The 16,140-nt window shown below is 36.4% G+C and overlaps 2 protein-coding genes across 2 annotated transcripts; one reads left to right on the top strand and one right to left on the bottom strand.

Annotated features, from left to right (window-relative positions):
* The first annotated feature begins 840 nt into the window (after positions 1–840).
* On the top strand, positions 841–6,034 carry LOC139840530 (uncharacterized). The gene is made up of 8 exons (XM_071830793.1): positions 841–1,896; positions 1,977–2,055; positions 2,267–2,703; positions 3,633–3,731; positions 4,692–4,841; positions 5,013–5,027; positions 5,616–5,761; positions 5,851–6,034. The coding sequence occupies exons 1-8, from the start codon at positions 841–843 to the stop codon at positions 6,032–6,034; spliced, it is 2,166 nt and encodes a 721-aa protein (XP_071686894.1).
* Positions 6,035–6,718: 684 nt separating this feature from the next.
* Positions 6,719–14,949, bottom strand: LOC139841155 (protein ESSENTIAL FOR POTEXVIRUS ACCUMULATION 1-like). Its single transcript, XM_071831386.1, has 10 exons — positions 14,826–14,949; positions 13,391–13,479; positions 12,519–13,307; positions 11,972–12,083; positions 11,822–11,887; positions 11,046–11,684; positions 8,449–10,657; positions 7,886–8,028; positions 7,752–7,811; positions 6,719–7,345 (listed from the first exon to the last, which is right to left on the bottom strand). Exons 1-10 carry the CDS (start codon positions 14,878–14,880, stop codon positions 6,963–6,965), a joined length of 4,545 nt encoding a protein of 1,514 aa, XP_071687487.1. The 5' UTR covers positions 14,881–14,949; the 3' UTR covers positions 6,719–6,962.
* Between the last annotated feature and the right edge of the window lie 1,191 nt (positions 14,950–16,140).

The raw sequence follows: 16,140 nt of genomic DNA, 5'->3' as shown, positions 1-16,140 counted from the left end.
TACAGATTGTATATGCATAAATTAAATAATGCATAAAATGAGTCAAATCCATTTTGTTGAACCCATTCAAAAACCCTAATTGCCGCCAAACATATTGGCGCCAGATCTAAACCATTTACTGTTTTTATTTAGTGTACACAACTTCATCACTTCAAACCTCAAATTCACCCTCATCTGTTATCTCACTTCTCGGACAGAACTCGCACATTGTGCAAACTCAGGTATCATTCAACAAATTTTAGTTTTATACTCTTTTTTTTTTTTTTTTTTTTTTTTAATCGACTATTATACATTCGCCTGATACACCTGCTGTTGTGCCATCGTAATTTGTGATTTTGTTATGTTATCGGAAGTAGGTTCAGATCTAATTTAGAGAAAGTTAAAACTGAATTTATCTGCGTTTGATTTGCCCTAGATTGTAGTAAGTTCAGGTTAGTTTTTATTATTATTATTATTCAGATTTCAATGTTGTTTGACTGAATTAAAGCTCATGTAATAGTCGCTGTGCTTATTCGTGACACGAAGTTAGCTAAATGTGCACAAATTTGTATTGTTTAGGCGTTATTTTGTTATTAGTTTTCTTTTCGTGTAATTATTAGAGTAATAATAAGGTTTATCCATTTGCATCAGCAAGTAATGCGAGTACTTAATAATTTCCATTGTTGTTTTAGCTGTTAAATGTTTGTTGCTAACTCATTAGTTTTACAGCTTAAGAGTATTCTGATATGAAATTTTGTTTAGCAGTTATATCGCATTTCTCTTTGGACAGAACAATTACGCCAGGATAGAGTGCCGAAGTAATACTCAAAAGAGTTTTCGGTGTTGGTTCTAGGGGGGGAAATGCATCTAAGAGAATGCACCTCATCTCATTTTATCTGGACTATACAAGATGGTGTGATCAAAAGAGTTCACAACACGGATTCACGAGGAAGACCAGGTCTCAAGTTCAATAAGTTGGAAGATATATTTAAATCTGCAGATGCTGAACGAAAACCTTTCCCATTTGCGGAGAGAAATACAAGAGCAATAAGTGGTATTGTTGAGGAAGATGTACCAGATTGTCAATTTAATGAAACTGGTTTAGAGGAAATGACGTTATCACATCTCAGGAAAAAGTGTAAAAGAAAGAAAAGGAAGGCTTCTGAATCTGTTCTTATGTCTCCAAAGGTAGAAGATGATGATCCTGATTTAAGCGAACCGCTGTGTAAATTTAGATTTAAGGTTTCAAAACGCTCACCGATCATGGAGTATTTTGAATGCAAAGACACTACATTTATGGATGACAATTCTTCAAAATGTAACCCATCAGCCGAGTCTATATTTGATGTTGTAACTCATGAAAAGGAGAGTAGGGAACGGGGATTATTTACTAATGACGGTGAAATTTGTGTCATTAATGAAGGTCCAGTTTATAATTCCAATAGCGAGGAAGATTTGCCAAATGTTATTCTGCCTATGCAAGAATTTGGAATGGACAAAGAAGAATATGTATGTCATCCACTTTCAGTTGTTAGGCCCCTAGAAGAGGATTCATCTCTTGAAGATCTGAATACAAGCATGTCGGATTGCTTTCATAGTCAACAGACATCCGAGCAAGATGGTTACATGTGTGGTGTTCAAGATTTAGAGTCAACAATCGATGATGACGATTGTTGTGAGGATATTGGGCAGTCAACCCCGATGCCTGATTACTTGTGCTTACCTTGGAAGTCACATTCTTGGGTGAGCTCTAATGAACATGATGTTGATGTTGATGTTGATGAGCATGATGATGATGGACTCTCCATGGAGGTAAAATCACCTATTCATGATTCGAACTTCTTGATATCCGATAACAATTCTTCTGATTCCGAGGACGTTTCCCGATTTCCCGACAGGCTTCCTTTGACAAGAAAGGTACATGATTGTAGGAAGTTAACTAGTGATTTCTTTTTGTTTTTATCATAAAAAATGCTCATCTTATGTCTATTTTATAGGCCATTTCTCCAAAATCTAAGGAAAAATTATGTTTGGCAATGAAGTATGCTGAGTTATCAGATGATGTGGACTTTTACAGTAAGACAATAGTTATTATACTTGAGTTTTTTTTACCTATATTAAATGGGCTCTTTTTGAATGCCAAATTAATACATTCATAAATATTAAAAGTGTAAGTGTGTAAAATTACATTGCATACAAGAAACAAGTGATTGAAATGATGTTTCTTTCTGTTTTTTGGTTTTGCTGCTATGTTCATTTCGGTTTAACACTGATTTTGATATTCCAGAATGCAAGGAAAAACTAAAGTTTGAGGAACCAAACGAGAACGAGTTTTCATCAACTACATCAGATATCAAGGATAACGAATCAAATCTGCAGCCTAATCAAGCCACACTATTATCTCAGAACAAAACTTTTATCAGTTCTAAACAGTTGCACAAGAGATCAAAGATTTGTAAAAAAGGTTATCCTCCCCAAAGTCTACCTAAAGGTTGTCTTGATGGGCCCCGTTTATGCCGTTCGCTTCCTCGTCTTAGCACAGGGTGCACCTCGATCCAAGGGTGTTCTGAAAGTGCTATTGCATTTTCAGAGAGACAGATGCATGACATTGAATCACTTGCATCGAAGCTGATGAGTGAATTGAACTCCATGAAGGCCATTGTTGAAAATAAATTGCTCTATGAAGCATATCATGCTAGACCCCTCAATAATGAGATAGACGAGGTACTATGCAGGCTCGCTAATTATAATATAATATAAAATGATATAATATTAGTAATTAGTATATATACAACAAACATGTGTGCAGTGGCGGAAACACTAAGGGACAAGGGGGGCACTCGCCCCAGTGGATTTGCAATTTTCAGTGTAAAAATTTTGGGTTTTTCGATTTTGCCCCCAGTAGAATTTTTTCCCCCCAAAGCCTCCATATTTTGCCCAAAACCTTCAAATTTTGCCCAAAAACCTTCATATTTTGCCCAAAAACCTTCATATTTTGCCCCAAAACTTCCATATTTCAAAATCTCCATACTTTACCCAAAAAAGTTGCTACGTAAAAAAAAATCGCCCCGAGTGAAAAGAATTTCTGTTTTCGCCACTGCATGTGTGGTAAAATTTGGCAAAGTATTTTTATAAATGGGGGTGATTTGGGTCATGTCTTATTTCTAACTAGTTACAGGTGTCAAGCTAAAAGATTAACAAATAAGGATATATATCAAATGGGTCGAAAATTATCCAGAGTGTATTCAGATGCATATTACTCCAAAATTGCACGATCGTAAATATTGGTTTTATTCTAAAACTATCATTTCGTGTGATTATATATTTATATTTAAAACACCAATGAATTATTATATTATATGTAAAATAATAAAAGGATGATAATGTGTCAAGGGTTGGTCCAACTATACTTGACCCTTTTAGACCAGCACTTGAAATCTACACAATCCTTTCAACGACTTGCACGACCCACCCATTTTACCATTTCTACCACACTTGCAACTACTTCAGTCTGTTGTTATAAGTCTTGTACTTCCGTTGACTTCTGGTTTCCAGATATTGAATAAGGCCGATGGATAAAATAATGTGATTTGTTTTCTTAATACTGAGGCATATGTACATGTAATTAACTAATGTCATGATACTTTTCACAGGTGAAATCAGCTATCAAAACTGCAACCAAAACTGAAGAAACAGCCAGAAAATGGTTATCTATGATGGCGAGGGACTGCAATCGTTTCTGTAAAATCATGGTTCGTCTTTCTTTACATAACAAAACATTATGAAATCAGTTTAGACATTTCAATACAGTGTAGCATGCCTTTATTGCTCTCTAGCCTGAAAACAGTTCCATCTGTATTTTCGGGAGTTTAGAACTATGCTGTCCTAATTATAAGCCTTCATTACAGCTCTAGTTATTGAGTCGACAACAAGCGTCGATTTATTGGCGACTTGACTGACTCTTAGAGCCTAAATTAAATTTCAGGCAGGATTTAAAACCCTTGGAAATTTGATTTCACCATTTTCATGGCGTCTCAATTTTATTTTTAATTTAATTTTATTTTTTTAAAAAAAAATTCCTACTTATTGGCCGTAGGTCCACTCGGAAGCAATCTCTCTATCCGTCGAATAGAGAGAGGGATGCCTTTCTCTACTTTTGAGAGTGTTTCCACTTTAGGTGGAGAAATGACTTGTCATTATTCTCGGATAGGGGAAGGATTGTCTACATCTCACCTCCCCCATACACCACTTATGTGGTATTGGGTTTTGTTGTTGTTGTTGTTGTTGTTGTTGTTGTTGTGTTAGTCAGTTGTGTAAGTCACATTGTATGATAATTATATGTATCAATTTGGGCAGATTAGTTATATTTTTAAAATGGGTTTGGGTCAAAATTTTATATATGTCATGTTTACCACGGCTTGAAACGAATTGTGTGGGGATGCAGACCATCTTTTTTTCTTTTCTACCCAAAGTTTCATAAATAGTTGATACTCTAGTTATTATGATTACAAAATAATGTTATCACAACAAAAATTTAAATCCTCAAATATTATTGATCCAGGAGATGTGCGCGCAAATTAGACTTTAGGCAACTTTCAACATTTCATACCTTTATAATTTACCTTTAATACTAAAAAAATTGAATTTGACTTTGAGATAAACGTTACTCAAAAGATCCACTTATGAGTTTTGATTCTATTTTTTATGTGCAGAAACTTAACCAAGACGATAACCCATCCGCTTCTGCTGATCCTACTTTTTTGAGCACAGATCACGAGAAACCTGTTTCTCCTCCTCTTAAAAAAGAAAGGAAGAAAATCAGTTTTGCTGATGAATCTGGTGGAACGCTTTGTGATATCAGAGTCTTTCACATACATAATCAGGATTCATAAGAGTTGAATTAAAAGCCATAATTGTCAATAGCATGAAAATACTGTAACATTCTTTCTTTCGCATGTAATAATAACTCTACCATATTTGAATTTCATCATTGCTATATAATTTATAATGTTGAATGTTGATGTTGATTATAGGTAGTATCACATATGGTAACAACTAATATCATATCTAAATAACTATAATCACATATATTATTTTCACTGTTCTATTCATATGTGATTATATCTATGATCAAAATTATAAGTATCTATCACATGTGATTATAACTAATAGTATTATATCATTAGCATAAAGTTGTTATCAGGTATGCTTAAATTAACCATCATAAGGTGTAATAAAGGTGTATAATTCTCACATCTTTCAGCGGTAAAATTCGACTTCTTGATTAACTTGAATTAGAAAGCTTTACTCGTTTTACATTATTTTTCTAGACATTTTTTTAATAAAAATCTTTAAATGTTTCTCAAGAAAGTTTGTATACCGTTAAGTTAACCATACCTGCGTGTGCGAATGTACAAATTAATCAATTAACTAATACAACAAAGCAGCGTCCGCCTCATGTGCGTGCCTGTGCAGATTGAAAAAGAAATGTTTGGGGTTTTGAATAGAAAAGAATTAAACTGAGTACATCTTTTATTATTCTTCAAACAGAGTTGAAAATGAATGGATTGATCCTTTCGTATTGTTGTTGATCACTGTTTCTGTACTCTAGTTTTACTTTGTGAGATTGGCGGCAGAGTATTACGTATAGAACAATTGAAGGCGAACCAAATAAAACCCTGGAGCCACATGAAAACACGAGAGTTGAGCCAGTGCCCAAAGTGAACCGTTCAAACGACAATCCAGACCCTTTAAAATCTCAAGGCAACCTATCATCTCCTAAGTATAGTACAGAAATATAACCCGATACAAATAGTCAACCTAACCGTACCCCACTACTACCTAAGGCATCACTTGAAATCGCTACCACAGTACCACAATCCAAGAAACCGTCACTTGGAACCCAAGAAGGGACCGAAGTCTAGTAGGATGGAATGACCGGTGCAAAGAAGTATCAAACGACCTGAGGAAATGCAAGGGAGATGATGATGAACCGGGAAAAATAAAGAGGGAGAAGATGTTGAGGAAGGAGAAAAAGGTGCAAGAGCACCGCTGAAACACAACCGCCAAAAAACCTTGAACAATAGTGACAAAACAATGGTACCATGAAAGGCATAGAAACCGGACCACAGAAAGCCACCACCACCACAGAAAGTATAGTGGTAAAACCGTTATACTTCATACTCGCCTACAATCGTTGGCGAAAGAGGTAGGAAACCACCATAATATTTGTTTTTCTTTTTTCTTTTTTTTTCTTTCAGAAAAAACAGAAACTTTATAAATAACTCGATAAATAACTCGGGACATTCATCGAAAAGATGAAAAGATAAAGCCTCAAAACAAAATACAACCCAAGGTACCAAGGCCAAACAAAGAAACCATGAATACACTAACCAAACACAAACCAACTAAAAGGACCCAACTATGAACCTACGACGTTAAAACTCCTCAACTCGTACCCTAAGATTTGTTGTTGCGTTGTATCCTAGTATTATTATTACATTTCTAATTCTCCTCAACATAATGTAGAACAACAGAAGTGATTATAGAAACCCGAAACACGAACTATAGCTGCAAATATGACTGATGCCTAAAACCCACATTAAAGAACCCAAAACCTGAAAAAAGTCCCAACTAAATACAACAGTCCTACATATAAAAGTTACTAAACAAAATGTTTTCAGATTGTCATTCAACTCCCATCTTAAGGCTTATAGCTGCAAATATAACAATGATAATCTGAAAGCAAAGAACTTGATGATTGTTACCAATATAATATGGCAAAAGTAAGATCTCCCCAGCCAACTTTGCTTTTGGGTTAAATCTAAGTTCACAAAATTGATAGAGCCAAACATCACATAACTGCGGTTTGTTGTCTGCTCCTAAACTTGAAACCATCTACAGTCAACTCTACTCTTTGAAATCTTAATAAAATCAAAATACAAGTATTCAAGTATTTACAACTATAACATAGAAACAAGCCTTCAGTCTTCAACGGTCTCAATCTCTCCCATCATGATCCTGTTGCTAACAACATTAAAACCTAAAACTTCTGAGCTAATCTTTTTCCCTTTTTTGCCTTTCTTCTTCCCACTGACCTTGATGGCAGCCCCACCATCTGCATTGCTGATATTAGGATTGGGACCTCGGGATCCTTCATTGACATGATTTGCATCTCTGGAAACCTTTGAGTTGTTGTTTTGACTTTGGAAGGCAAGATCGAGGACGTCAGAAGGCATGAAATCTTTGTAGTTAAGGAACTTGTCGATGAACTCGTGATTGCGGTCGTATGATCCAAGGTTCTGCTTTAGTAGTATCTCTGCTTCTGATCTAGATTGCTTTAAACAATATTCCAAGAAGCTTGTATCTGAAGTAAAAAAAGGTGATTTAGTAAAACCATCCAACCACCTAAATGTGGTTGCGCTTAAATTATCAGAAGTTAACTGTATTAGATTATCTTTTTTTACCACAAAAATCAACTACTTAGAAGCGAACATGAATTTTGATTAACTAAAACCATCTAACCACCTAAATGTGGGTACGCTTAAATCATCAGAAGCTAACTGTATTATTATCTTTTTTTTACCACAAAAATCAGGCAATTACAACTACTTAGAAGTGATCATGATCTATTTCATGGTCATCTTTAATCCCATTGTCAAGGTTGGAACTTGAATTCAAGATTAGTCATTTTACGTACCCAAGAGACCATATCAATATCGATAAAAATAAAATTAAATTCAAAAAGAACACAACTTTAGATGATGTAATACCTTTTGATCCAATCAGCCTGATGCACTCGCTTTCGCACCAATCTTTAAAGTCCATTGCCTCTGCAAACAAACACCAGTCATAGTCAAGTATAGTAGTCATCTAACAATTGGTACCCGTATTCAAGTCATCGTACCTGAATGTTTAGATGACACTTCATTTTTGCCCTTGGACGAGGCAAGGGATGTATCAGCAGCCCGGCTTAATGATCCAGAAATTCCTTTTACAGGAGTCTTCTTTGACCAACTACCCTGGTTTGCAAGTTGAGGAAAATCTGATCTGCATGACAAAAACATTTCCAAAGCATAAGAAGTTGTGGGCAGGATTTAACAGGTGGGTTAAAAAAAAAGGGTCAAAACAAATCGAGTCACTTGACCCTGAAATTCTCTCTTCCAGTCTTGCCCTTTTATATAGAACTAATGCATTAAATATCATTAGTTCATTACCTAACAATGTAATCACAATGATGATTTTTATATTCAAATTAAGTAATAGAAGGTTGTAGGCATTTACAGTATACTTCAAGGAATTTCAACACATTTGACCTATTCGCCTTTTAACCTTTTCCCTTTTTCATTCAACTGGTCTGAGATTCAAGATAACCCAGAATTCAAGTATTCACGAGTATATGGGTCAAAACAGCCACCTATGGATAACAATGATCACTTAAATTACGCGTTGACAAATAAACAAACATACTGGTTAGTTTCTTGCTTTGGATGATCCACGGGACCCCAAAACAAATCGTCATCTACTCTGCTTTTTGTTTGAGTAGAACCGTGAGACGTATTATGCATAGGAGACGCAGTCTTCGCAACATTTCCACGGGAAGACTGAACCGATACAGATTTTTGAGGAGCTGGGACAGGTGTTTGACGCTGATTGGATGCAACCTTTTTATCTTGTTCTTTCAAAATGTCTCTCAAAGATGAGCGAGCAGTAAGTTTTCCTGAATCAGTTGACCAAGCGGGAGCAGGTGAAGGGGTAGCATTGTCACCTTTCCAGACAACAAAATCTCCGAGTGACGGACCAGCCGGAGCGGCTGTCAATAGATCCTTATCATGTGGTGCCGCCACACGTGAATTTTTTACTTTCTCGTTTGGACTTGAACTAACAGGATTTTCAGGCACTGAAGGCTTGAGTCCAGCAGCAGCCTTAGATTTTGCAGACTTCTTACGGCTCTTTTTACTTCCTTTAGCCTCGATAAAGTTGTCATCGTCAATCGAATCTGGTTGAAAACTTGCAGACTCTCTTTCATTAGGTTTTTCCATGACTTCTTCAGTCAAAAGATCATGCAACGGGCTCTTTTTGCTTTTAAGATCCAAAGATTCCTGAGTGACACTTGTATGAGAACTTGCGGGGTCCATCTTATTTACCTTGGGATCTGAATTTCCAACAGCACTGGCCCACGGGTTGGACACATTCATCGAACCTAAAGATGTTGAAATATCAGCAACACTAGCTTCTAACTGTGACTGCGCATACACATGTGCCCTCCGCTGCTCTTCTTGCTGAATTTCAAGTAACGATTTTGGCTTAAAACCAGGTGCAGGTTTCCAGGCTCGTTGAACTGTATATGAACTGGTGTCTTCATTCTTCTTCTCGGAAATTTGAATGACATCATCAGATACAGTGTCAGGATGTATTGTGACTACACGTTCCTTTTCTTGCTGAACACTTTGCACTTCAGACTCATGATCATTGACTTTACCTACTTCAGTATCTAACTTGTTTGGCTGTTGTGTTTTAGATGTTGTTTTTGCCATGTCAGCGGATTTCAACTTGGACTTCTGTTTCTTTGACTTCTTTTCAGAAGGTTTATTGACCTCACATGGTTCAATACTCTTCACCTCATTAGATGTTGCACTTTCAACCTTTTGCACAGCTGATGGAGATACAATTTGGACTACAGGAATAGATATCGAAGCATCATGAGATGTTACCAATGTAGTATTTTCATCAGTTTTCAGACCAACGTTTAAAGTCTGTTCCTTTAAGCAACTGTCATCAGCATCTCTCTTATGAACACCATCATCATTTTCCACCATTTGATGGGGTAACTGTACTGAAATTTCAGATTTATCGGCAAGGTTTTCAGCTTGTGGCAGAATCGGAGGAATATTCAAGAAGTTTGTAGTTACCGGATCCTGAATATTGGGTAGCACATTTTGTGATCCCATGGGGAACACCTCGTGTGATGCAGGTTGGAACCCGAGATGATCCAACGACTGAATCTGTCCATAAGATTGATTGACTAAATGTTGCTGAGAATGTGGTTCATTATGCATCTGGGAAAGTAGTTGCTGTCTCAATAACTGTTGCTGCTGCAACTCCTGCTTTTGCTGTTGCTGTTTAAGCAAGAAGTAATCGTCTAATATTGACAGCTGTTGCGTAGGTATTGTTGCCTGTGGGTTCATTTGTAACATGTATTGTTGTTGTTGTTGCAACAGATTTAGTAATTGTGGTTCTTGAGAAAGGCCAGAAACAAGAAACTTATCCTGGATTAATGGACTATATTGATTCTGTGGTTGAGGTCTTTGGTGGCTTCCAAGGGATGCTTGATGCGGGTCAAGACCAGCCTGAACCGGGAGGTTTGACCAAGTTGTAACTGGACCATTGACTGCAGAAGTAGGCCGTTCAGATAAACCCTGAAGAATTGACATGAACTCGGGATTCGGGACATTTGAGGGACGTGACATGTTTGATTGTTGAACGGTTGGATTTTGAAGAATATTAGATGTGGGGCCCACAGATGTCGTGTCTCTCCCAGACCAAAAAGAATAAGGATTGGAGGTTGACTTTTGCCTTTCAAGCTGTACCCGCTGGGCTAACTGGTATAGGTTATCACTGCTTTCTGTTCCTAAAGGTAGAACTGAGTTTGAGTTACCAAAATACCCCTGTGTAGTACCTGTAAAACGAACAATCAGTCAAAAAAGAAAGCTTAAGGAGGCATGATGGGTAGGTCAAGCAACTTGTGTCACAAGTCTGAACATGATTTGTCTATATTTATATTATAAGTAAAAAAGTAGCTTGTTAATAATGAGTACAAAGACAGTACAATTACAGCAGTAACATATATGTTTGAATATAGTATTTAGAAAAAAGTTTACTATTATGATCTTCAGCCTGTTTGGTGACCTACTAGACCCATATATCCTCTGTTCCCAATTTGGTTATCAACTCTTTTACTTGATATGTTTGATAAGATAAAACCCAACCCAAATTGACAATATAGATAAATATATGGAATGTATTTGCTACTTCTAAACAAAAATACATATAGATAGAATCACAACCTTCAGACAAACTTAACTTCTCCAGCGAGCCACCACCACCCATGTTATTAGACATCAACGATTCAAGAAACCTCTTCTCTGCATCTGTAATCGAACCATGCTGCAATACTTGTTCATTTTTCATGATGGTATTATTATTACCCAAGCCAGTGGAACCTAACTGACCAGACCGATCATTAACTTCACTTTGTTTTGCTGCAGTGAAACCAGGTGGTGGTCTAACCTTGGCACGCAGATGGGGCATGACATCACCAAGTAAACTCCAAGGTGAGTCATGTGGTGTATTTGCAAGACGAACTAATAAATCTATCCCAAAATAACCAGCCTCAAACCAACCAATTATATCAACGCCAGTAAAAGGACCTTGAACTAAACCCTGTGGATCTTTGTAGAACAGAACAAGGTCTTCAGGAGAAGGCTGCGAAACTGTCTGTATCCTTGTATCTTGTTCCCTGTCTAAATATCCAGATGGCTGCCTTATCATAACTGGTCCCTCTCCTTTCGAGTATGGATTTACAGAATTGCCACTACGTTCATTAGTAGTATCCTTTTGAAGCTGAGGCCGCCAAGTTGCTGCAGGATTTACAGAATTGCCACTCCATTCATTATTCCTTGCATGCGAAACACCATATTCTGCTTCTGTGAATTAGAACAATAATTATAATTATACAACAAGCTTCAAAGCATGAAAATTGAAAGTAGTTGGAGTTAAAGATCAGAAGCCTTGCAAACCAGAAACAGAGTTGTACATTCCACTCGTTAATCTGAATAATTACCTTTGAAACGATCAGCGGACCCGTCTTTATAGCTGTCTTCAGCAAGCTGTAGATCTTCTTTACTACCTGCTCAGGAAAGCCAAATCCAACAACAATAAGCACAAACTACACACAAACGTTTGGAAAATAACAAGAGAAAGATCATAGTACCAAGCTTGGTTCTATTTGACTGAACATCGCCCGTGTTACGCCCAAAAGATCCATCTTTTGTAATGACACCACTACTTAGGATGTCCCCTTGATCAATGCCCTTTAATATAAACTGCCAAAGAGAAAGTTATTAACTACACAACTATATAGGAGTAATCAAGCAATTAAAAGTAAAGGTACCAATATTGACCCATTCACTTAAGATTGGGTTTTATCTCAAAATAGGTCATAAAAACAACCCAAAGGGATCAACTCAACTGAACAGATGGCCAAACGGGTTAAAAGTTGCAGATGTTTGAGCTTAATGCTTACAACCTCCCAAGTTGTTTTCTTCAAGATACACGGATTATTACTTTGATAATAAAGTGTTTAAAATTACAACCGATACACTACTTATTCGTAGAAAAGTCTGAAACTTTGAACGGAAAATAACCACTTTATATAAAATTTTCAGTTTCAACTTGTACCCGTTTAGATCCTTCACCCAACCAGCTAACCCACGCATCTTACCACCTCCAATCAAAATGTAGTGATTGTTTGAACTTACCAATTCCTCAGGATTAGGTGAAATAAGTGCAAGAGGCTCTAACGGATCTTCCTGTGTAAGAGACGGCACTAACACTACCCTTTCACCATTTCTCGTATCAGTCATCTTGTAAACGTCAATCAGCTTTTCCCTGCTATATCTCACATGAGAAGATTCTTCATTAAATTTATTATTCAACGAATTCCCTTCAACTGCACCCCTTCCCCTACCAATTGAAAACACTGGATTATGATTTTCACCACGTCCTCGACCATGGCCCACCATAGGTGAAACCTTATTGGATACTGGACTTTGATAAGAAGGCTGCTCGACTTTTCCTCGGTTAAGAGCAGAACTAGACCTCCATGGGCGTGGATGACCCGTATCCAAATCATCTTTTCCAGAATCAACCCACTTGTCACGCGGACTATCCATTTTATCCATTTCCTTATTGTCACGGCCCCACCGGGTAGTCCATTTGTTCTCACGAAGCTGGTCATTGTTATGATCCTTGTTTCCTGCATCACCCAATCTTTCAGATGGTGCACGGTATCTTCCAGAAGAATTTTCAGTCCAACGATCCACCTTACGGGTGTCCCCGGGCTCTTTATCGCCCTCACCCCACCTGTCCTTACGAGCAGAGGAATTCGTCTCTCGTTCCTCGTCACGCCACCTGTCACGGTTGTCGAGTACGGAAGGACGAAAGACGTCCTTCTTCTTCTGGGTATCATTGACCGGGTCAAGGTTTCCTTGTGATTTCACAGGAACATGACGATTGGCAAAAGCTGAAAAGGCACTTGAATGCATTTCCTGCATTTAACATATATATGAGTAAGCTAACAAATCTATTTTTTATCAAGTTAGATTAGAACAGTTAGAACATAGTCACATACCCCAGATACAGTTCTAGTCTTATTCTCCTCGGGTTTCGGTAGAAGCCACTGTGGTGAAAGCGGAATTGAACTGTCAGAACCTTGCCCATCTAAACAATTTAACAGAGAAAGTCTGATCAGATTACCCACAAAAAAAAATTAAAGATGAAATATTAGAATGTGAAGCATTTTAGTGTTTTAGGACAAATGCATATAAAAGTAAAACTCTAAACATGACTAGTTAAAAGGTAACTCTGTTATATATTAGTTGCAGACATTACTCAAACAAAAACATACACGTAGCCTCTTCACATAAATAATATGCAATTAAACATTTGCAATGATCTTGATAGTAAACAACTACATACGCATAGCCTCTTCACAGAAATTAATGCAATTAAACATCTGCAATGATCTTGGTAGTAGATATTAGATTTTACAAATGTTAAGATCTTTCAAAAATTATTTTGGCATATAGGCAACATTTGTTATAATTTTAATAGCATAAGCATATATTTTTATTTTGAATAAACTTTGTTGTTGGAACTTAAAAAAGGTAGAAGTTTTTTCCATGTTCGGGCTACCCGGGAGGGCGAGTAATCCGACCCCATACTCTGATGTACGCAGCCCAGCAGGACTACTCCCTGGCTGTTTCCAACCCATCCCTGGCCACCACTAAATATTCGTCTTAGACGGGATTCGAACCTGAGACCTTTTGCAAGGAACTCAGGGCCCTACTCAACGTAACTTGACTTCGACATTATTGAGTTCCATCTAACATTTTAGGCAAAAAATAATACTGTAATAGACAGTATACAGTACATAAGTATACATACAGTACATAAGTATACATAACATAAGTAAAATAATAATAATAATAATATAGTAATATAGTAATACAGTATACAGTACATACGTAAAATAAAAGGAAAAATAGCATTTACATTTACATATAACATACTTAAAACCCTAAAAGCATATAAAACTCTAAACATCACTAGTTATGGCTATACTTCTGTTATAATATTTAATCGCATTACTCAAACTACAACATACGCATAGATTCTTACAAATATATAAATGTACATTAACATCCGCAAATGATGTTGTTAATAGATAGATTAATAGATGGATTTTAAGAAATTGTTAAAAACTATTTAAAAAAGTAAAAACATAAATTTAAGATGACGTTTGTTGTTGGATGTTGGAGCTAACTTCTACACATTTGCGAACTTCAAACTATCAGATTAGCCGAAACAACAGTAAACATTTATCAGATGCACACACACGCCTACTCAAGCAGACATTTGGTAAGCCAGAAAACGACGGTAATTAGAAAAAGAATAACATCAGAGTATAAAAAAGATTTAAAACCCTAAATGTATTCGTAACCGCCAGAAGTTTTAGACAAGAGTAAGAATCCTGAAAGATATTTAAAAATTGTTTATTGAATAACCTTTAGAGATCTGATCGTGATGCGGAGAATCAAGCAATTCGGTTTTGTTAGCCATTGATGCGAAGACGATTAAGAGGTCGGAGACAGCTAGGGTTTTGAGCTTGTGTGTATACGAATGTGTGTGTAAGAGCACAAATGCAAAGGGGGTGGTACTGAACGTGTAGATATAGATAAAATTGAATGAGCCGTCCTGAAATTGGCAATCTTTTTTACACTACTAGTCCCCTTTCAGCTAACTAGGTTATCTCAATTAAATATAAGTCCATATATTTTCTACACTAGGAGTATCTCTTTTCTCTTTTAATTTAAACATTATAAGAGGATCATTATCTCTCTTAATTAAAGTATCTAACCCCTTTAATGACCATAGGATTATTACTAACTTTTAATCACAATCATCCATTTTACCTATTAGCTAACAAAAAAACTAGATTAGCTAATCATTCATTAAAAATACTAAAATACCCTCTAATTAAATTAAAATCTACAACAGCTACAATTGAATCAAAATAACGTGTTTATCAAACTCCATACACACGCTAGCTAATGAAATGACGCGTTCATATATATTATAAAGGATTCACAATAGTTGATTACATCGCGAGATATTTGACCTCTATATGATACATTTTACAAACATTGCATTCGTTTTTAAAAGACAAACTTTCTTTACAACGAAAGTTGACGGCATGCACACCATTTCATAATACATCCAACTATAATTGGCTTAATAATAATCTTGATGAACTCAATGACTCGAATGCAACGTCTTTCAAAATATGCCATTAATGACTCCAAGTAATATCCTTAAAATGAGCTAATGCACAGCGGAAGATTTCTTTAATACCTGAGAATAAACATGTTTTAAAGTGTCAACCAAAAGGTTGGTGAGTTCATAGGTTTATCATAACAATCATTTCAATATATTAATAGACCACGAGATTTCCGTTTATAAATATATGTACACTCGCAAGTGTATAAAAGTATTCTATAAGTTGTAGGCACCCGATAACAAGCCTTAACGTTCATGTTTTACCCTCTGAAGTACACCAGATCAGGTGTGTTTAAAATAACCTCGAAGTACTAAAGCATCCCGTAGTCAGGATGGGGTTTGTCAGGCCCAATAGATCTATCTTTAGGATTCGCGCCTACCGTACATAGACAAGTAGTTTAATGTTACCAAGCTAAGGGTATATTTCTTGTTTAAACCCACGTAGAATTAATTTTAGTACTTGTGCCTATTTCGTAAAACATTTATAAAAACAGCGCATGTATTCTCAGTCCCAAAAATATATATAAAAGGGAGCAAATGAAA

This window comes from Rutidosis leptorrhynchoides, chromosome 4 (assembly GCF_046630445.1).
Source record: "Rutidosis leptorrhynchoides isolate AG116_Rl617_1_P2 chromosome 4, CSIRO_AGI_Rlap_v1, whole genome shotgun sequence".
Classification (NCBI taxonomy): Eukaryota; Viridiplantae; Streptophyta; class Magnoliopsida; order Asterales; family Asteraceae; genus Rutidosis; species Rutidosis leptorrhynchoides.
Note: the sequence above shows the minus strand (reverse complement) of the source record. Positions and strands in the feature narration are given on the sequence as shown.